Source organism: Panulirus ornatus, chromosome 56 (genome assembly GCF_036320965.1).
Source record: "Panulirus ornatus isolate Po-2019 chromosome 56, ASM3632096v1, whole genome shotgun sequence".
Taxonomy (NCBI): domain Eukaryota; kingdom Metazoa; phylum Arthropoda; class Malacostraca; order Decapoda; family Palinuridae; genus Panulirus; species Panulirus ornatus.
The window spans coordinates 11,566,565-11,590,172 of NC_092279.1; the positions used below are offsets into that span (position 1 = coordinate 11,566,565).

The following is a 23,608-nucleotide window of genomic DNA, read 5'->3' on the forward strand; positions in this document are numbered from 1 at the left end:
ACGAAAGAATGGCCCAACCCACCCATATACACGTGTATACATAAACGCCCACACATGCACATATTCATACCTATACATTTCAATGTATACATACATATACATACACAGACATGTACGTATATATATACATGTACATATCCTTACTTGCTGCCTTCATCCACACCCGTCGCTGCCCTGCCACACACGAAATAGCATCCCCCTCCAGCGAGGCAGTGCCAAGAACAGACAAAAAAAGGCCACATTCGTTCACACTCAGTCTGTAGCTGTCATATGTTATGTACCAAAAACACAGCTCCCTTTCCACATCCAGGTCCCACAGACCTTTCCATGGTTTACCCCAGATGCTTCACATATATATATATTGTATATATATTTGATGACAAGGAAGCAGACTTGAATATTTGGGGCATGGTGGCATGCAGAATGAAAAAGTCAGAGAAAACGTTATGGTAAAAAGAGAGGTGGCTTTGCCATATGGTCAGTCAAGCTCTTTTGCTCTTCTCTTCCATCATTTCTCATCCATGTACACCTATGGATCATCTTTTGCTGAAAAAGGTGTTTGCAAGGAATAGACCCCTCTCAGTACATACATTCACAAAATAACTTCCATTCTTATTTACCTACTATCTCGCAAATTTCATCACATCCCATCTTCACATTCATATCACCAGTTACAACTACCTCTCTCTTCATCTCGAAATCATTTAAACAGTCATTCAAATTTTTCAGAAATGATTTGTTCATCCTTACCTCACTCATTCTTTCTCTTCACAGGTGCTTATATGCATACCCATGCATACTTTACAGTCCCAGTCTTTCCTTTCGCCCTTACTGTTCTTGATCCATTATGTCCATTCTCTGTAAAACCTTCCCTACCTTCGATGATAGCACAATTACACATGCTTGTTTTCCTCTTCCCTAATAATTTTTAATTCATTCCTATCCATACCACTCCTGCTTCCACACCCTCCAATAGCTTGCTTTCATCATTTCCATTTTCACCCCATTCACCCTGCTCAAGGATATGGGTACCCCCAATGCCCAGCACAGCCAAACTATAACTTATAAATGTCTCCACAAGCTCCTTCCTTTTTTTCTCATCAGTCATTCCATTTACATTCAGCGCCATCACCCTCAGTCACTCATCCTTTTTACTCCCCGACAAAAGTGGTAGACTCCATTGCCATTTTTTAGCCTTTTATGCTTCACCCATGACAAGCCACTGGCAAAGGACAACTCCAGCACAGTGTTTCCCATTGGCAGCAGGGCTCCCAAAGTATCTGAAAAATTTAAAACCCAGTGCACCTCAAGGGTGTGTCTGTATTTTAAAGAAATAACTACTGTCATTACCTTGATGGAGTTGGGCAACACCTCCCCCTTCTGTACTGTTCTTGAGGGTGTAATGATAAGGTCACTGCATGAAAGTGGGTGACACTTGGGTACTTCAGAAAACCATAGTATACCCTTGAGGCACTGAAATCCAGTACTTTTCCTAGTTTTGAGCACAAACTGCAGTAGCAGCATCTCCCAACTTCATTGCCTTTTCACCTATTTTCGAACTAAGTGGCATTATGTTCTCTGCAAGAAAGACAATCATTAATAGCACATGTTCTGTACAAAATATGGGCCACAAGTCATGTAGTATGTTAAGAACATAGCTTCTAAGGTGAGTTTTGCTCACTACATCTGGAAGTAGTTGTCTCAATAAAAGGTCTCCTTAGGCTTAGAAGCAAACTGAAATAGGACAAAGTCTTCCATTTATTTATTACCTTGATTTGTAAGTGAATGATATTGTTTCATAGATTGGGAATGCATTGATGAATTTAAACCATGGGTTTTTAAACTATGGTTTGCAACTGTCAGGTTGGTAGTGCAAGGAGCTCAGGTGAGTTGTAGGATGACTCAGAAAATTACATAAGAATTTTTGTAAGAACCTCACTTATTTACATTATTGCATAAAGTGTTTGTAGATAGTAGTATTTAAGCATGATTAATTGTGGATGGTACTATGTTGTTGAGGATGTAACAAATGAGTATTTTGAAAATCTGATGATAAATACAATGAAAATGATGATGAATAGCTATATGGTGGGTGTACGGATGATTTATTTTATCTCATAATGGGTTGCACTAGACATAAATGCTTGAGGAGGATGTAGAGGGGAGATTGTTAAGGTGTTAAGTTATGGTGGATTAGGGAAAAATGAGGACCCCATGAAGTGGGTCATGGGTAAAAAATATTTAAGAACCACTGATATAAGCAAAAGGTTAGTTGATGCCTTCCACTGCATATCACTGTTTTTCTACTCAGTCAGTGTATCTTCTTTTTGCAGTTGAATGCAGAAACTTTGTTGTCAGTCTAAGAAAGAATAACCTCTGATTTCAGATAGAGGGGGCTTGAAGAATGATTTTGCTTACTGCCCTCCCATCCACTTGTGTGGAATTAGGCATTTTTGTCCTTCATGTGGCCATGATTTTCTTGGGTGCTAGGTTAGACCTGTTACTTAGTTCATAAAAGCATCTACTCATATGGGAGAGGGAACGTTGTAAAGGCTTCATCACCTGTTTTTAAGACTTATGATGGGCTGGTGAATGAAATGCAGTTTTTTAGTGAATGCTTATTATTTCATATCATGTATTAAATTTTTCTGTATCACTGGTCATCTTTTTAGCTTGAACAGAACTACAGATTGAACCTCTTTGATCCAGCAACCTTGAGACCTGGTCATTACTGGGCCACAGATAATGCCAGAAAACAGGAATTGATCCCTAAGGGAACCTCGTATATAAATATATGCCTGACCCCCTGGTCTTGCCAGCTCATCCCGCATACATATTGCTTTGTTATCAAAGGCAGAACAAAGCTTGAAGTAGGAAATAATACAACCATTGATACTTCCAAACAAGGTTTTTATTGTTACATCAGATTGCATCAGAAGTGCCCTCAGATGGAAACTCTGCAATATCTTGGGCAAGGGTTTTTCGTAGCATGTAATGCCAGCACAGGGCTGATGAATGCCAATACAGGGCTGATTCATCAGCATTATACGCTTGTTCTGCGGCTAACTTTTCTGCTGCCACTAACTGTACAAATTCATCCACAAACTTTGTTGCAGTTTTGTAACGAATAGTTAATGTAACGAACAATCACAGGTTGGTAGTTGGCTTTGGTCGACTCTTGTTACTATTGTTGTTTTATTGTTATCATCAAGACAGCCAGACAGCCAGCTCATACACTCTCTCTCTCTCTCTCTCTCTCTCTCTCTCTCTCTCTCTCTCTCTCTCTCTCTCTCTCTCTCTCTCTTGTCCTGTACATATTGCTGTTGGTTGTTTAATAGAGAGAATTGGAATTTTCGATTCTTTTGATACAGTCTTGTACTTCAAGCTTTTCACTACATACACTATGTACTGAAATTCCAAGTCTCCACCTAAACTTATGTGATCGTCCTTGTGAATATTCACGATCACAGTGTAGCTTTAGTTCTCTGTGAAAAACTTTAGCTTGCTTAAAGGCATCTCCCCAGAAATGCTTACACTTTCATTACATGGGAGCTTAAACCACTTTATATGTGCACTGTCTAATTCTGTACTCCTGGCACCTTTCAAAGTTTTCTGAAATTTTAGACTTTCATGGCTTTCATTTTCAGCAGTTTAGCTGCAGTGTAAATAGATTTTGGCACTTTAGTGCTGCTAACAGCACTGCTCAGGTGGCAGATCCACAGACTAATGATGGCAGATTCAAAATGTGCTGGACCATGGGAGTTGCCAGACCACACATTGCTGGATTAAAGAGGTACTACCTGTATCATGCATGATTCATATATGCATCCTCTCTTAGAGTTTAGTTATCAGTCTTTTCTCTCAAAAGTGTGTTTTTGAAATTTGAATGTTTCCTCATAAGATTTTTACTTTATGTTGAAGTGATCAATGAATTTTGTACTGGAGCCATAATGTGTTCAGTGCAAACATTTTCAGGAGTTGGAAACTGAATTAGTCCAGTTACGTGAGGAGAGAAACAGATTGGCTTTGCAACTGTCAAGACAACAGGAGGAGTTTGCACATCAGCTGGAAAAGAAGGAGGTGACTTATTCTTACTTCTTATGCTGCTATGATAATGCCATTGTTTTGGTATAGACCTTTAAGCAGTGTAGGACGGTATGTACATCCACAGTTACCATATGGATTTGATTTATATTTCCAGTTTGATAAGTAAGGATGGTTTTGGGAAACTCAACTTAAAAGTCAAGTCATGTAGGGGAGAAAACCTAGGGATGTTCTGAAAGTTCAGGTGAGAGCAAAAACTTTAAGCCCAGAATATACAGAGGGATATTGTTCTTTTGATTAACTCGCTCCAGGTTATGCATCTGTGTGTTGGGAGATCATAGCTGATGTTTTTGCAAGAGAGTTTGTATTGTATTGTCTGTGGTGAGAAATGTATTTCCATTTTAATAGTTTGAATGTGAAGCTGCCCTCCATCAGTGTTCTGATGTGCAAGAACAACTAGAAAAGACAGCATCCCAGTTAAATGATTCACCTCCTGCAGCAAGGCGTATAAGCCTTCCTCTAGCTTCCACTCCCATCAAGTCATCCCAGTCAGCACCTGCAAGCTTGAAAGACAAGGTTTGTAGTGATTTTGTTTTATTAGATATGCTGCCAGCCATATATTATTAGCTAAGACAGCTGCAGGTTGCGACAAGCTTGATTTGAATTTCTCAGTAGCATGTAGACTAAGCATTTGTCAGATGACTACTTGAATGTTGAGATAACCACTTCAGCAGTGTGTCCCTACCACTGTGCTGTTGCTGTGTGATGCTTTAGTGAGTTGCAATTCCATACCCTTATTTTCTCTGTCATAAGCAAAGAAGATTTAGAAGTGTTTTCAAGGAATCTTTGTGAAGATTGCAATTTTGGTTCCTGCATGATATTGCCTGATTCTAATGGCTTTTATGATTATGTTCAGATCATTGTCATGTACTCTAGTTTGTCTTGAGTTTATTCTTTGGAAAGGCTAGTGTAACAAGTATCGTACACCTAGATTATCAACAATGATCCTGAAGATCATTTGGACTTGGCTTGGTAATCTGTAGTTTATGATTATGAATTTAGAGATTGAATTTAGATTTCTTGATGTTCAGATATTATTTTAGATTTCACCTGATTATATTGATTCCTGCAGACAGTAAGATACACTTTATGGTTTAAGTACTGAAACTGATTCATGTTTTCTTGAGGAGCTATTGAAAGCCCATACCTTTAATTGCATGATATCATGTTCAAATTCTTGATAGGACATCTTGCTAACAGCCAACCCTGCTGTTCATTCTTCCTTTTAGGAGTTTTCATTAAATGTGTGCTGTAATAAGGTAAGGTTATCTTTATCACTATTATTATGCAACACCAGGACCCCTTTTATGGGGCTCTTATAGTATCAAGGCTCTTCTCCATAAAAGAGCAGGTTATGATGGATATTTATGAGATGAGAAGGTCTTCAGCAACACCATACTTCTTTCTGCCCGCTGATGGTGATACAGCCTCAGTGAAGGTAATTTCTCACTCGGAAGTATTACCACTTGTAGACAGGGTTGAGAAACGTCTTAAGGAACACAGTACTAGTGGCATTAGATATCAACAAAACATTCAACACTGTCCCTTGCCACATCCTTACACAAAAAATGCTTGATACCAACCTCAAAAAATGACAAAACAAAAATGGTTTGCCAGGTTCATTCACAAAGACCTGAAGGTCCACAGTGGAGTTCCGTAGAGAGTAGTCCTTCTCCAGTCTTCTTCATTCTCTTCCTACATGACCTCCTGTCTCATTGTGCTGACCACAGTGTGAAATACCTATCATAAACAGATGACCTCACAGTCACATCATAGCATCATGACATTTTTCAAGCAACAACAACCAACATGCAGTGCTGCATTCTGCCATTAAAAGACTGGCTCTATCAAAAGAACATCATCATTCAATAACCCCTGACAGACATGAATCCAACCTGTGCCTTCCCATAACTTTGAATGGTCAACCACTCCATTTAACAAAACTCCAACCACACAAGGTATCACATAAAGCAGACACAAGAAATTGTTCCCTTTAAGACAAACCTCAACTGGAAGGCCATGAACAAAATAAATGCCCTCAAATTCCCAACCAACACAAGTTTTTGACAAGAATAGGAATCCCATTGTATAATCCACAGATATTTCATCTGCTCCTTTCTAGTCAATGCCTTACAAGCCTAGTCGTTCAACCTGTCAAAAGTAAATATAACAAGGCTTCAAACCACATAGAACTTGGCACTCAGAACAAGTACCAGCTACCAAGCTACCAAAAACATTTAGCACACACTCAACAAAACAACTATCATTATGCTTTACTCTCAGTTCCTTGAAGCAGCACTAAACCTTGCCAACCCAGGCCACTTCACAGCCCCTAAGTAGAAATTTAAAGTTAACCTCTGCTTCACACTACAGCAGCCTGTACTTGCAGAGTCACTGAGTCCTTCTGCAGCAAACACAACATTGACAAAACACATACCTGCCATAATTATGTGACGAGCACTAAACAGCATCCTTCCATCCTACTCTCAGTCTTACCCTAACCAGATATATGCCATTCTGAAACTACACTCAGGGATGCACATGTTAAGCTTTCTCATCTCTATTGTTGACACCACCCATCTCTTCAACATTACAAACACCAAGCCAACTCATAAACCTTCATGCCCAAGATGTAACACTTATATTGAAGATAGTCTCCCAATAGAGACATGTCCACAGTATTGCTACACTTTTAACCTGTGGCTCCTATTCATTGGACATAATCAGCTTCAGCACAACCTTGTCAGTTTTCTCAGCCATACTCTTCTTATTACACATGTCTCTCTTACACTCTTATTTCTTACTCAGTCAACCTTCTTCACATAGCATGCAGTCCTCAAGCATTTCACTTCTAACTTATTCACCCTCTTCCATACATTGCCATCTATAGCCCATGCCTCACCTTAGTGCAGCACTGTTGGGGCACCTATACCTTCAGACATTCCCCCTTCACTACCTCATGTATTGACCTCTCTTCCTATATGCTTTTCAATGCTCTCAGAGTCTTTACCCCCCTGACCCATCCTGTGACTCGTCTCATCTCCAATGGTTCCATTTGCTGCCATGTTCACTCCCAGGTATCTAAAGCACTTCACTTCCCTCAAGGTTTCTCCATTGAACTCATACCCCGACTACCCTGTCTCTTTGCACTGCTGAGCCTAATATTCATGCTTTCGGTCACATTCACTGTTAACTCTCTCCTTTCACAAACTCATACACCAGTTTCTGCAGTTTCATACTCTACTCTGCCACCAGTGTCATGTCATCAGCAAACAACAACTAACTCACCTCCCAAGCTCCCCTACCATCAACAGACTGCATATCTGCCCCTCTCTCCAAGATTCTTAAATTTACTTCTCAAACTACCCCATCTATAACCCCATTTCATCCATGACAGCTAGAGAATGAATGTGGGGGAATGAGGCCTTTTTATGCACCAGCACTACCACACTAATGCAGAAAACAGAGAACAAGTATGAAAATAATTATTTTTCATTTCCCTAATATTGAAGTTGCTCTGGGAACAGACAAAGAATGGCCTTGTTTGCTTACATTCACCCTTAAGCTGTCATGTATATAACATACCTAAACCATCGCCCATGTCCAAAGCCAAGCCCCATTGACCTTTCTCTAGTTTCCCCAGACTGCTTCATATTCCTTGGTAAACTCAGTGACAGCACATTTCTCCTTGTATACCACATTGCTCATCATGTAAAGGCCTGGAAAAGGGTCTCTGTGAACAGATGTGTCCTATTGTGAAAATTAAAAGTTACTTTGATTTATCAATTTTTTTGTTGTGGGCCCAGAAAAGAGTTCCTCAGCACAAATGTTCCTAATCATGAAAATTAGAGCGTGTTTCGTTTTTCCTTATTTTCTGTTGTATAAGCATTGTTAATACATTAATACAGATTGGAGATTATAATATAACTGAATATTTATGGTTGCGAGGCGTGGGCTATGGATAGAGTTGTGCGCAGGAGGATGGATGTGCTGGAAATGAGATGTTTGAGGACAATGTGTGGTGTGAGGTGGTTTGATCGAGTAAGTAACGTAAGGGTAAGAGAGATGTGTGGAAATAAAAAGAGCGTGGTTGAGAGAGCAGAAGAGGGTGTTTTGAAATGGTTTGGGCACATGGAGAGAATGAGTGAGGAAAGATTGACCAAGAGGATATATGTGTCGGAGGTGGAGGGAACGAGGAGAAGAGGGAGACCAAATTGGAGGTGGAAGGATGGAGTGAAAAAGATTTTGTGTGATCGGGGCCTGAACATGCAGGAGGGTGAAAGGAGGGCAAGGAATAGAGTGAATTGGAGCGATGTGGTATACCAGGGTTGACGTGCTGTCAGTGGATTGAATCAAGGCATGTGAAGCGTCTGGGGTAAACCATGGAAAGCTGTGTAGGTATGTATATTTGCGTGTGTGGACGTATGTATATACATGTGTATGGGGGTGGGTTGGGCCATTTCTTTCGTCTGTTTCCTTGCGCTGCCTCGCAAACGCGGGAGACAGCGACAAAGCAAAAAAAAAAAAAAAAAATTTAAAAAAGAAATTAGGAAATTTCTTGCTAAAGTTAAGAAATATATTTGAATGATTTGTTTAATTCCATATGAAACCCAAAGGAATTTAAGGTGATAGAGAAAGTGAGAAACTTTGCATTTCTCTTTTAGAAAATTCGTACAAAGAAAGGAAATTTCCAGTTCAGATTAGATGATAGTTAATAACAGAGACACTGCATGAATTTTCTTCTGGAGAAAATCCCTTTACATTTATGACACAAACATGTGATCAAATGTATCACCCTTGTACTCAAGAATGGAAAGTATTCTTTTCTGTAGTATTCTTTGGAGGTTTCATGGTAGATATATACCTGTTGCTGATGAAACATTTCTTCATGGGCAGTGTTTGAGGTGTGGTGACACACAGGGTCAGCTAACAGTGGCTCTTGAGGAACTAGAGATGGCCTTGCGCAGGGAGGAGCAGGAGCGAATGCAGCGCATCAACGTGGAAACACTCCTTACAAACAGGTGTGTTTTTGTACATTTGCTAAGCAAAAGTTTACTTAAGACTCTAAATTTGCCCAAACCTGTAGTATACATTCATATCACTTGATGTCTTACCATACATGCTTATTAGATAGGATTGAAAAGGTATGTAGATTCATAAAACAGTTGATAAGATGGCTTTATTTGAAGTTGTGTACCTTATCCTGTGCAGATAAGACCAAAATAGGTAGACTGTGATAATCTATTTGAGATACTAGTGCACATGTAGTGGAGGAGGGTTAGTTACGCTTACGCTTGTGGCGTTCCATTACTTAATCTTACTTTCTGTTTCACAGTTTATGTAATTTTTCATGTTAACTACCTTAATTTTTCTTCACTTATGTGTATCACTCAGCCACAACATTATTGTAATAGAAATACTTCTTTGCATCTTTTTTTTATTCTTCTTACTCACCAGTTTTATGTTTTGGTTGATCATCTTGTCATTTCAAAGAATTGCTTAGCACTGGCTAATCGACTGGTGAATCTGAAAGTTTTATCCACATCTCCACTTTCCCTTCTTTTTTCTAATGTGGGCTGTCTTCTCCCAGAAACTTATTATCTCTTGTACTTCAGCTACAGTTTTTATTGCTTGCCTTTAAGATTTTGTCCAACATACCTTCAATCTTCACATTTCCTGTAAAGTGACCACATTTTTGATACATTATCTACTTTTTTTATTGTTGTTATTTGTTTTTTATGCACTGGAAGACAATATGAAGATAAAACTAACCTTTTTTTACAATTCTTTTGATGTGTCATTCTGGTGACTCGCATATCCCTGTCATAAAAGATTTTGTTTTTGCTCCCTGCAAGGTGATAATTGTATGCTCATTTAGTTTCACTATGTCCCATCTTCATCAGTTTCAATTAAATCAAAATGAATTTCATTCACCATGTATAAGGAAAGAACATATTTGTGATGTAGTTGTGTTTCTTTCAATTATGATGTTGTCAAAAGTTTGAATTGTAACATATTCAGGTATGAGTTGAGTTTTTGTAGTTGTCATTATTTATGTCAAGAATAGCATCAGCTCTAAGGCTAAACCTTGAGAACACCTCTGATTACTTTGATCCTCTTTGACAGAACATCTCAGACAAATTTCCTTTCCCTTCCACTGTGGTAATGTTCATTGCCTGCTTAGATATCCACCTAGCCTTTAGGCTGCCCGAGAATGCACATTATATCAACTAATCTGCAAAGGCTTGTGTTCACTCTTTTAAAAGTCTGGAAGCTTCATTACAAACGAACCTCCTCTTGTTGAACTTTTGATGACTTTCATTTCTGTTCCTTCTTGTTAAAAACTCATCCATATTTTTTTATTATTTTCTGCAGCAGACTGTGCTTGTTAGAAATAGAGACATCTGATTTAATGCATTTTCACTATCCCTTTTCTTTAGAACAGTTCCATCATTTACTTTCCTCTTTTTTCTTGGCATTAATTATCTTTTTGATCAGGTTTCTGAACCACACTCATGGTTTCAGGACAAATGTTATTGCACAGCCCTAAGTTCATAGGGTCAGGTATTATCAGGCTCATGTAGCTAATATGGATCAAGATCCTTTATGAGCTTCATCATATTTTTTCCAAACAGCTCCATTGTTTATGTAGTCCTTCCCCATCCTATGTAGTTTGTGTTGGTGGTAATGTGTCCTCTACTGTTAAGTGCACTTTGGTAAGTAGCGTGCATCTCTTCACACATTTTCTTTGAAAAGGTAGGTTGGTAGCAAGTCTACTCCCAGGATAAGGTGACGCTTGCCTTTCTGCTGGCGTGTTGGAGATTACAGGTCTGTAAAATTAATTCTTGCAAGAAATGTATGTCTATACACATTTGATTGATCCAGTTTAGATGAGAATGGGGTTAATAATAATTTTCCTCCTTTGTTTCAAATTCTTTCTCTGACTGATAATTAAATCATGATTTTGATGTAGGGATAGTGTCTTTGTGATGGGGGAATTGAATGCAGGTGGGTGATGTTATATTTCAGGGTATTACTGGGAAGCCTTCTGCCAAAGGCTAGGTAATATCAGCTTCCAACATGTAAGATAAAGTCATATCAGTACTGCTTAATATAGTAATCATCACCTGTCTGTCTAACACTGCTTTGACCTTTTAATGAACAGTGAAGGTTTAAATAAAAGTGTGAGGCATTTGTCACCGTAGGGTTCAGAAAAACCTCATCCTCATTAAAGAGAGGGAAAAATGTTAGTTAAAATTTGAAGGTAAATGAGCTGATTTTTTAGTTTCTTCTGCAATCAGCATCTTTAATGCCCCATCATCATCACTGTCCAGTGGTTAATTGGAATTTTCATATTGGTTGCTCAGTTCCTTCTGCAAAACCACATACAATTTTTATTTAGTGGATTGAACTTGGAGTTCTTAAAGATAGTTGTTAATCTTTCCAAAGAGTAAGGGGTGATATTGCCTTACACTAATAGTATGTTAAAAATTTGATATGATGGTGCTTTACAATTACAACCACCTTATCTGTAAAGGCTTCTAGCAGTGTGATAAAGTGAATTAAGGGCTCATCTTTTAGGACAGTCATTTAAGATTTATTCTGTTTTTCAGAATTCTTTTGCAGCAGGGAAATATTAGAACAGATTTTCTCTTCAACACACATGTTTAAATTTGTAAGAGGGTAGAACATACTATCTGAATCAGAAGAGTAGAATTTGAGGACTTTTAGGAAAATTTTCATTGCATCCCATCCCAGATCAGTCTTCTGGCATTTTTATGTGTAATATCTCCTGCCTGAATGAATATTTTCAAATTCAGTATCTGTCTATCTCTTTCACTGTCAACCTCCCCTCCTTTATGCCCTCGATTTCATTGTGGAATTGCTATAGATAGAATGGTATTTTATGGCAATGCAATTCAGTGTGCTTGGAAAAACTTCGTTTTTCCTGGTAATATCTAAAGATATTTTTAAATCACTTTTAAGATAAAGAAATGAAAATCCTCTGGATCCATTTTTAACTGATATAACAGATAATTCAGATCATAAATGCCGTTCCTTATAGGTAGAGGGGGAGAGAGAGAACAACAGTTCCTTTTGATAAGAAGTTTTAGATTCTTGTATTTTATTTGGTTATTTTATTAGTTTAGATATATTCTTACAGTTTCTTTACTATCCTCAGGCATGATATAGATAGCCCTGCTGAATCTGGAGCTACAGAGTCTACTACCACATATCCAGGATCTACATCAGGACCATCTACTACAGCCAAACTTCTTATCCATGGGTTACCTGGAACTGCAGGAGAGGTAAGGATCTTTTGATTTTAAGAAACAGCCCAGAGACAAGATTGTGTCTAATTAATGTTGTACTCTGATGGTGTGTGTACCTTCCTTCAGGGCAGAGTACGAGTGTTAGAAGAGCAGTACCGGGGACTGGAAGGGGAGTTGGCTAGAGTAAGGGTAGAGGTGCTGAAGATGATTGAAGAAAGGGGCAAGTTTGGTCAGAGGACAGTCATTGAGAAGGTAGAACATGTAACTTTTGCTATATTATTGTATGATAGAATCATAATATTATTCTAATTATCTTTTAAGATTTGAGTAAAGTCTCTGCACTTGACAGTGAACCATAGTGATCATAGCCCCCTTACCCTTTCTGGTGGAAGACACTGTAACCCTAGAGAACATGAATTCATACCAGTTCACAGAGTAGTAACCTCATTCTCATTCATCATCCTCTGATTGCTCACCAGCCATATGCTATACTGACTTGAATTTACTTGTTGTGTTACACATATGGTTGGTGAAACGTAAACCTAGGGTGATGGCGTACACAGCAATTGGAAACCAACCAGTTGACTCTTTTTCACAGGCTGCACATGTTTATCAACTTTTCCTAGTTTTTCAGGCTTCAAAGCAGGAATATTGTCATGATGATATATGTTTTTATAATCATAAAGTTAATTTTATGATTAATTGTGATGAACATAGGACTCACTCAATTTTGGGTAGGCATACTCCAATAGTGACAGTAGTTGTACACTTGTCTGCTATTTCTTGCTTTTGTGAGATAGTGCCAGTAACAGCTGAGACAATTGCCTCATTGTATATTGGACCAAACCAAAGCCTGCCGTCTACAGCCAAGCCTTACAGACAAATTCCATGTTTTTTCAAACCACATCATATGCCCTGGTTCAGCCTATTGACAGCAAGATTCCTCCCTTATACCACAGTGCTCCAAATTACTCTATCCGCTATGCACACTGCTTTGCCTCCTGAATTTTCAAGCCCAAGCACATTAAGTCTCTCACTCCATCGTTTCATCTCCTTTTCAGTCCTCCCCCCCCTTTTTTTTATTTCTTTCCACTGTGGTCATATGGATCCTCTTTGCCAGTCTTTCTTCACTCATCCACTACATGTGTCTGAACCATTTCATCACACCCTGGTAGATTCTTTTAATTGGACTGCACTTACTAATACACCTCACCCGAATATTGTCATTCTTTACTTGATCAACTCTTTGTCATACCACATTAAATGATAATGGTAATCCTATTTGCACTTGCTTGACTTTCCTACCTAAGTAAAATAGCATCAGTAGATGAGCCTAAAAACTCACTCAACTCCCTCTTTTGTTCCAATGTGTAGAAAGTAATAATGCAGGAGTTTGTTGAATATACATAAGTTGTATGGAAGATATGTGATTGAGAGGGTGATGACGTGCACAGAGCATCACACTGGAATAGAACAGTGTGACTTCAGGAGTGGTAGAGGATGTGCAGATCATATGTTTGCTTTGAAGAATGTGTGAGAGAAATACTTAGAGAAACAAGGATTTGTATGTGGTATTTATGGATTTGGAGAAAGCATATGTTAGGGTTGATAGTGATTTTTGTGGAAGGTGTTATGAATAAATGTTCTGTGAGTGAAGCTTTTAAAAGAAGTTTGTATCAAGAGAATAAGAGGTTTTGTGTTTTGAGTAGATGAAGCAGAGGATGAGTGGTTTCAGGTGAATGTGGGTCATTGGAAGGGGTGGGTGACATAACTGAACAGTTTTAAGTAAATGCAAATGAATTTAAGGTCATTAGGTTTGGCTTTACAAAGAGACAGGTTAGATGGTGTGTGAGTTTCATTGAAGAAAACTTGGAGAAAGTGAAGTGTTTTAGGTATATGGGAGTGGACAAAACAGCAAATGGAACCATGTGAACTGAGATGAGTCATATAGTAGGTGAGAGGTAAAGGTCTCGAGAGCATTAAGGAATGTGTGGAAAGTAAGTTCACTATCTTGGAGGCTACATGTGTTTGAAGATAGAGTAGTCCCAATGGTGTTGTATGGATGTGTATAGATGAACAGCCTTCCCAAGATAATATGGATTACCTTATATGGAAAATATCCTGGTGTTTAGCCAAGTGAATGCAGTTGAGAGAGATTTTGTGCTAGGGGTCTCATCACAGGATATCTCTTTTTCCTATTCATATTGTATAGATACTTGATGTCATTGAAGACAGATAATGAAACCAGTTACGATTTTTTTTTCCTTTTTTAAGGAGGGCCTTTTCTACATTAAAGAACAGTTGTGGAACCCATAGTCACCTCTCTCTTTACAGATTCATTGGTCCAAGGGGTAGATTCCCAAGCCCCCTGTCAGTATTAGTGGACATCACTGTACAGATATCCTCTTATTCCATATCTCACTGCAGTAGTCTTCAAACTGCCAATTGAAGGATCAAAAAGTAATGATTCCTCCCTATTTTCTTCCAGTTCCTTGGTTTCTTCTGTTCAGGCATTTAAAGAATGTTGATTAGTTTGATCATGGGAATCGGAAGCTAATGGTAGGTTCTCAACTAGCCTTCCATTCCCCATTTCATTCATTGTGGATACTTAATGCTTCTTTTCTCTGAGAAAGGCAATAAACTAGATATGATAGAAATATGAGTAAAAATGGTCTTGAAAGTTTTTTAGTTTTTTTGAGAAAGTCTTGTCCTAATTGTCTCCAGATTAAGGAATCTGAAATCTTGATTGAAAAGGTTTGCTGCTCTCTTATTTTTTATTTTTCCCCTGTTAGAGATTAAAAGTTGAAGAAAAAAAGTTAACATTCATTTAAACATTAAGAGTTTATAGATTATACACTTGTTTTCTTTACTTTTCTTTTGGTTATTTACCAAGAATGGCTTTTGATAATGATCCATTTTCTTAGTAGTCTGCATGAGTTACATACATATTTTATGCAATTAATTATTTTGAAGATATTTGATTAGTTTGGAAGATTATATTTACCTTGTCTTGCTGAACTAAAGTTTAGGTTATATGAATGTAAGGCTTTATGCACTTACCATTTTCACATGAATGGGAATGAATTTGATACTAATTGGTAGATGGAGAGATTACTTATTTAAAGTAGTTTTAGTACACATTGTGCATGCAAAGTATATTCACTTAGCCAGACCATTTACTTAACTTCCTTAAAGCAGTCAAGTTTAAGTTATGTTGTACATTATGAATATAAAGAAAAAAACTGGGCAGTGTCCTTGATGGTAAATATGTATTATTTTTTATAGTAAGCATTTTGCATCATCATGGAAAGTATTGTATGTAGTTAATGTTAAATGGAAAGGTTGATTCCTAGTTTAGGTTTATTTTGTGAATTAGGTTTCTGGTCTCAGCAAAGTTTTAGTATGTTCATTTATATTAAGTATGTATCTTACATTTATGTATTTAGGGTTTAGAGTGCACAGAATTTTATATATATTTGATACCGTGTATGTAACTTATAGATAAGGATAAAAAAATCTTCCCTTCTCACCATTCCAAACCAGTAGATTATGATTTATAGTTAATGGTCTCTCAGTTTATCATGTATTTTGTAAATAAGTACTTTTTAAATTCTGATTTATTAGTTTCCTAGGTTCATCATTGTTGCATTTTTTCCATTCACTTTTGACCATAAATCAATTTCTTTAGGACAGGAAAGATAGCATAGAGACTGAAAACATGAAGAAACGCTGTCGAACTTTGATAGAGAAGATACAGAAAAAGAGACGTATTCTTGCACCTCAGATGAAGGAATATGTCATAGAAAAACAAGAAACTTGCAATGATAATGAGAAAGATAGGGATGTACACCAGTCTGAGAATACTAGCTTTGTAGAAATTGTTGATGCTCTAAGAATTGAACTAGATAAAGAAGAAGTTGGCAGCTCTGCATTAGAAGAACCAAAGGATGACTTGACAGTTCTTGAAGAACAGGTCAGTATGGACCCTCTAACCTTATGACTGAGGTTTATTTCATGTTATAGAATGTCTTTTTGTATATATTAGAATTGTAAGGTGTTTTATAAAATGAACAAAAACCATATTAACCTATTTGGTGCATAATTGATCTTTTCAGCCTATCCCATTGCATTTTTTCCAGTGTATGAAGATGCAAAAAATATGATTTTTTCCATGACAGTCACAATAGTTTTTCTTGTTTAGGAAAAGCACATCATATACCAGGTTAGCCAATCTATTTTATGCAGGTTACATTTGTTTACTTGTCCAAACTTTTTTTAATATTTTTTTTGGGAATAAACATCAGTAGGAAAAATACCCATTTGATTTTTTTTCTTATGAATTAAAAGTTATGCATTTTTAGTTCAGGAAAAACAGTATTTACTGGATTGACCACTCCAAGTAAGGGTGGTAGTGGGAACTGTGGGTAGTATAGAATGCAACAGACATTGCAGTTTCCAAGAAAAGATGAACATCTACCCACTGTGACCTCGAAACAATCCAGTTAACTATCCTTTGTATGGGTTGACATCATGGCTAGCCAGCAGAGCACACAGTATGCACAAACTTCAACTTGTGGAGGGAGATTAAGGTTGTATATTGAAGTTCATTTCACCCAGATACATATCTGTGAATCAATGTCCATATCTCTGAAAGGATTAAAAGTAACTATATTCATTTGAATCAAGCACAAATAGTTACATCACCTCTGTCAGAAATATCAAAGATATTTTGGCTCCCTATATATCTGTATCTATGATGCCTATTCCAACTGGAACTCCCTCATGGGGGTGACCACAGCAATAGTCTTCACAACTAGTAAACTTCAGTACCACTTCTAAGCCTTTAGTGCCCCATCCTTAACAGGCCATTGGTAGAGGGCAACTCTAGTGCAGTGTTTTTTGAGGCTTCCACCTAATGTTACTACTGACTCCTACCAAATGCTCCTATCTACAATGTCTACCTAATGCTCCTGCCTAAATGTTCTTACCTACTACTACTATTTATGGCACCTACCATTTTGCAGAAGGCAGGGCTAGCACTTACTGCTAACCACAGAAAATCTAGTCACAAAGAATGAGCTGTGTGAAGTAAGTGTTGTCAAGTGTTATGTGCAACAAGGAGAGCTTGTATGTTATGGATAGAATGCCAGTAGTCCACATGTGGATGAGGTAGAAAGGAAAAACAGCTGTCTGGGTCAGAGGAGTGCAACTTGACAACCACTGAATTGCTGGCTCACCACACAGTCTTCACTAATCCTCCTGATACCCAGACAAGTAGCACTGGTAATGTACCTACCTGGTCATTGGGTACTTACCACGTACTACCTTTATATCCACCTTTCTACACACATCATCATTTTCATACTGGTGAAATTGGTAAACTGTGCATAATATGTACATTTGTACTTTATGAATATGTTACCAGTATAGATATCAGAAAAGTAATGCATTTTGTGGCAGTGCAGCAACATTTACAGAGACTTCATATGTATTGTCTTAAGATTGTGGGAAATCTTGTCCATACAAAAAGGAAAAAGAAATTAATCAGGGTTTTCTAGATTTTTGTAGATCTGATAGATGTAGGTAGAAAGGTTATGGGAAGATTGATGAAAGGAGGAAGAGAATTCCATTCTATAGGAAAGAAGTTTATCCCTGGGGATAGGGGATTAAGAATACTTCCCACGTATTCCCTGCGTGTCGTAGAAGGCGACTAAAAGGGAAGGGAGCGGGAGGCTGGAAATCCTCCCCTCTCGTTTTTTTTTAATTTTCCAAAAGAAGGAACAGAGGGGGGCCAGGTGAGGATATTCCACAAAGGCCCAGTCCTCTGTTCTTAACGCTACCTTGCTAACGAGGGAAATGGCGAATAGTTTAAAAGAAAGAAAGAAAAAGGAAAGAAGTAGGTATCTAAACACCCTCATGCACTTTGACACAAATGTGTCATTTTCTAGACTCATTCAGTTTGCAACTAATGCAAATGTTGCATCACTCCAAAGAAAATACAACAAACCTTTGCAGCTTCTATGGTAGTGTCAGGAACAAAGAGAAGGCCTCATTCATGTAATGTACCAAAACCCCAGCCCCCTGTCCACAGCCAGGCCCCACAGACCTTTCTATGGTTTTCTACGACTGCTGCACATGCCCTGGCTCAGTCCTTTGACAGCATGTCACCCCTTGTATATTGTATTACATTACTTCAGGGCACTATATCCCATGCACATCTTTCATCCTCTTGCATGTTCAGGCCCTGGTCACTCAGAATCTTTCTCACTCCATCCTTCCGTCTCCAGTGTGGTCCCCTCTTTCTCCTTTTCCCCTTCACTTCTAACACCTTTATCCTCTTTGTCATCCTCTCTTCACTCATGCTTTATGTATGTCCAAACGTTTCAGCACACCCTCTTAAGCTCTCTTAACCACTCTCTTCTTATAACTATGCCTCTCATACCCATTTATTACTTACTCAAACTGCCCCATGCCACATATTGTCCTGGTTCATTTCATTTTGAACATATCCACCCCTCTCTGCACAGCCTATAATCCATACAACAGCGTAGGACCACTATACCACTAAACATGTTTTTTCTTACTCGATTGTCATTTTCCACTTTAACGAGGAAGTGCCAGGAACAGACAGAGGAAGGGTGCATTTGCTCACATCCATTCTCTTGCTGTCTTGTGCAGTGCACAAGACCACAACCCCCTATCCTCACCCAGGCCCCACAGACCTTTCCATGGTTTCCCTTGGCCACTTAGCATGTCCTGGTTCTGTCCATTGACAGCACAGTAACCCAGATCTACCACATCATTCCAGTTCACTCTATCCTTTGCGTGCCTTTCTCTCTCCTTATGTTCAGGCCCCAATCACTCAAAATCTTTTTCATTCCATCTCCAATTTGATCTTCCCCTTATCCTTGCCCTTCCATTTCTGACACACATACCCTCTTTGTCAACCTCACCTCAGTCATTCTCTCCATATGTCCGAACTATTTCAGCACACCCTCTTCAACTTTCTCAACCATGCTTTTTTTCTTACCATACCTTTCTTTTACCCTTTTATTACTTACTCAATCAAAACACCTCACACCACTTGTCATTAAACATTTCATTTCTAGTATATCCACCCTCCCCTGCACATCATCCCTAGTCCATGCCTCCCATCCATACATCATTGATGGGACTGATAAACCCTCAAGTAAACCCATTTTCACCTTCCCAGTTAATGCCCTCTTTTTCCACATATTCTTGAGTGCTAGAGGTTAAGCAACAGCATTGATGCAGGGTTTTGACTCACCAACCACCTTAAGTGTGGCAGAAATTTGGAGATTCAAGAAAAACATATTGTAATCTCTGATTACAAAAACAGCTTGTTTGGATAGAATTATCTATACTGCAGCTGTGAGGCACCAGATGATGTGTATATTGATTATTGTAAACCTGTCATTACTGCCAGCTGTATGAGTATCCTATTTCTAATTTTGTTACTGTTACACCAACATCTTAGCATAAAGTATATCAGTGTTTTGTGTCGGCACATATAGGTCATTTGAAATGTAGGTTATTTGAAGTTATGTTGTAATCACCTAGGTCATCAGAATCATTGCTATTCAATAAACTCATGAAATTATTTGGAATTTTTGCCACTGCCACAGCAGTATGACCTTGTCATACTGATGTCCCAAATATCTTAAATTTAGCTCACCCATAGAAGGGAAAATAACGGATCTGCTGTATTAGCAACATATGTTGGGTGGCACTGGACAACATTAACATGATTATTTACATTTCAGCATATTGCAAAGCATTTTTTAAAGTGAAGATTCCTGGTTACAATGTCTGCAGTGTATAGGGAAAAATTAGACTCCATCTATGTACCATCTGCAGTTAAAAGTGAAAAAATTTTGTGGTGAGATTTTCTTCTCTCTTACAGGTATCTGCCATGGAGGAAGAAATGACTCTAGAGCGGGACAGTTTGGAGAAGCAGAGGGCTGGTTTGTTGGAGAAGAATTGCAAGCTTGAGCAAGACTTAGAGGTGAGGCTAGAAATCTTTATTTGATATATTAAGTTTTAGTATATTTTTGGTATCTCTTCATGTTGCTGTTCTGATAGTTTGAGTGTAATCTTTATGAACAAGCAATCTTTATATGAGGCTTTATTCTTTTGATATATGATTAGAAATTAAGTGAATGATTATATCAATTCCTAATTTTCAAGACATGCTTGTTTTGTTTATGGTCCATTTTTCCCTTCACATTTTCAACATTTTCTCCCTTCTCAGCTCCAGCATCTACTTCTTCCTGTCTACTTTCCTGTCTTCTTTCTTCTTTCCTGTGTCTCTCTTTCTTAATTTTCCCTTCTCTGTTTTCTCTTTTACCTACTCTGAAATTGTCAAATTATTTTTTTTTATTTTGACAAGCATGCACTAACAGACATAGATTTGTCAGAAATAGACACAGTTGAAGCAATTCATCAACTTGAAAATTCAGCAGCTAGTACCAGGGTCTGATGGAATTACTGCAATTTCTCCAAAAGATAAAAGAAACTATGACCAATTTTTTCTTTTATCTTCATATCCCCACCCATGAGCTTCTTTCACAAGCTCACTAACTTTGTCCACATTCTTCACACCTCAGTCATTTCCTCTTTTCATAAAATCACTGGAAGTTTTCATAGTTGCCTCCAGGAAAAAAATCATACATCCTACTAGCTGCCCCTCTCAGCCAGTTTACAATCAAGAGTCTCTCCTTTGCATGCTTGTCAATTAATACATAATCCATTAATTCCCAATGACCCCCAACTCCACTCACCTGTGTATGATTATATCTGTCCTTTTTCGTTTTAAACCAAGTATTTTCAGTCACCAGTTTCTTCAGGACACAGCTCCACAAGCCATTCACCATTTTCATTCATATTGGATATCTTATCCCCCTCATCTGCCACATCACTCACTCATACATCCATATCTCCCACCATTAATGCTTCATTCCTTGCATCAGAATTACTGATACACTCACTGAGCTCCTAAAACACATAACTTTCTTCCTCTCTGCTCTTGTTAACAGGTGTTTATGCAGTGACAATCACCCACCTCTCATGATCCACTTTCATTTTCACCCACATCAGTCTAAAGCTTTCTTCCTGCACTCTTTAATACATTCCCACGACTCCATTAGCTGAAGCACTATCCTCTCACACACTCACACTAACCCCAGACTTTGTATTGTAGACATTTTTAAGATATTCTTTCCCCATTCTTCTTGAGCTTAGTTTTACTCAGGGCCAAAACATCCAGGTTCCTTTCCCCAAACTTACTTTTTATCTCTCCTCTCTTCACATCTTGGTCACTTTCACATGCATTCAGACTCCCCTGCTTGAGCTCAGGAGGATGAGCACACTCCATTTGGCTTCTTCTGTTCGTCACTGTATATTTCTGATGTCCAATCCTTCTGGGAATTCCTGTCAAGGGAGTGGCTATAGCAAAAGAGTTTCCACTTAACCCTGTCTTTTCACGCCTCCTTTGTATACACCATTCATCTATTGCCACATTGAAAATTGAAATAAAAGGTGGGGAGAGTTTCTGGCCCCTCACTTCCATCTTGTTTGGTTTCCTTCTACAACAGGCATGAGATACAGAGGTAGTATTTTTTCCCCATCAACCTTTTTTAGCATCATTGTTAAACTTTTATTAAAACATTTTGAAATTTATGTCATAAATGTGTATGAAATAGATTTTTGTGTTATTTTTATCCCTAGAGGCTGAAAGTTTTATTTGGGAACACGTTTCTATTTGGGACAATAGGTTTCACTCACCACAGTTCTGTTTGAGAGTCAACTTTTCAGTAAAGTATCCACTTACTTTCTTCCTGCCCCAGGAGCCCCTTCTATCATTATGAGGCTACTGCAGCATTCACGAAGCTGGCCACTTCTACTAGTCAGCCCCATGGCTGAAAATTTTGTGATTTATGTGCATCTGTGCAGAGAGAGTGCAGGGCAGTTGAGTAGTAAGTGCTTGGTGTCTTCTTCATGGTAGTTGCACCATGAGATGAAGGGTCTTTAGATATGTCGAAATTTTTTTTTGTAGTGTTTTAGTGAAGTGTGGTGTCCTGAGCATAAGTTTGAGAATGTCAATTGTGCATGTCTGGGGAGTGTAGTTTCTGATCTGTGTATGTCTGGTGGGTCAGTTTTTACAGCTGAGTTGGGTGTTCTTGTATACCCTACTGTACTTATTATCACAGCTTGTCCAGTGGTATAGTTTTATGCCTTTTATGAGTACAGAAAATGGTCTTGTGTTTAAAGAGATATCTTTATGTAATGAAAAGGTCATTATTATTCGTTGCTTAAATTTTTTTCACATGTTGTAGATCCTACGTGTGGAATTTGATAAGAGTGAAGACTATTGGACACTGAAGCTGCAAGAGGAACAGGATTACTATGAGGAAGAACGTCGCCTCTATGATGACAAATTTTCTGCCCTGGAGAAGAAAATTCGGGAGTATGAGGATCTTGTATTGTCAGGTGGTGGAGGAGGACGAGAAAACTCAGAAGAATCTGATCGGCTGTCCACCATTGATGAGAGTGCAGTTTGGGAAAAGCAGGTATTTAAAACCATATGTAATTTTTCACCACAAGATGTGATTGATTCACCATATTTAAAAACTGTTTGCTTCTTTGATATATGCTTAATCCTTTTGCTTCAAAATTCATTTTCAGTGAGTGCCTTGAAAAGTGTTAAAAATCCACCAAAAATGGAATTATCAATTTAACATCTTCTGTTACTTTTGAGGCAGCATGAGATATATTATGGAGACTTTTGCCATGTCCATCCCATTGATGGAGTTCCCAAATGGAATAGGCATCAGAGATATAGGTAAATAGATATTTAAATCTATCACTAAAATTATTGAAATCCATTATGGATACAGGAGATTAATGTTCTTTCATTAATAGTACATAAATTCACTGAACTAAATCAATAAACAGCTAAAATCTTTCTTATAAGAAATTGAATTTCTGTATCATTCTGCATCCTATGATGATATTAATAGTAATATCTGTATAAGGAGGGAAAATCCTTCTTTAAAGTGACATATATTTTATGATAAATGCAAGTTGTTATTTTGTCATGGTCTGTATTTTAGTGCTTTTGCTTAATATTAAATTATGATTATTATGGTACAGAATACAGTATTTTGTTTATTCTGAATTATTTACCTCTGAACAGTATGGGTAATATCCTG

General features: G+C 38.0%; 1 protein-coding gene across 6 annotated transcripts in view; it reads left to right on the forward strand.

The window, feature by feature from the left end:
* Window positions 1–23,608, forward strand: part of LOC139765887 (uncharacterized) — a 123,636-nt gene that overhangs the window by 83,695 nt on the left and 16,333 nt on the right. For 3 of the 6 annotated variants that reach the window (XM_071693776.1, XM_071693775.1, XM_071693777.1), the window contains exons 16-23: window positions 3,976–4,080; window positions 4,453–4,620; window positions 9,001–9,125; window positions 12,287–12,413; window positions 12,504–12,629; window positions 16,066–16,350; window positions 20,302–20,403; window positions 22,733–22,966. In XM_071693776.1, the coding sequence (XP_071549877.1) occupies window positions 3,976–4,080; window positions 4,453–4,620; window positions 9,001–9,125; window positions 12,287–12,413; window positions 12,504–12,629; window positions 16,066–16,350; window positions 20,302–20,403; window positions 22,733–22,966 (1,272 nt within the window). The remainder of the gene's footprint in view (window positions 1–3,975; window positions 4,081–4,452; window positions 4,621–9,000; window positions 9,126–12,286; window positions 12,414–12,503; window positions 12,630–16,065; window positions 16,351–20,301; window positions 20,404–22,732; window positions 22,967–23,608) is intronic. The other 3 variants (XM_071693779.1, XM_071693780.1, XM_071693778.1) reach the window with 2 other exon arrangements.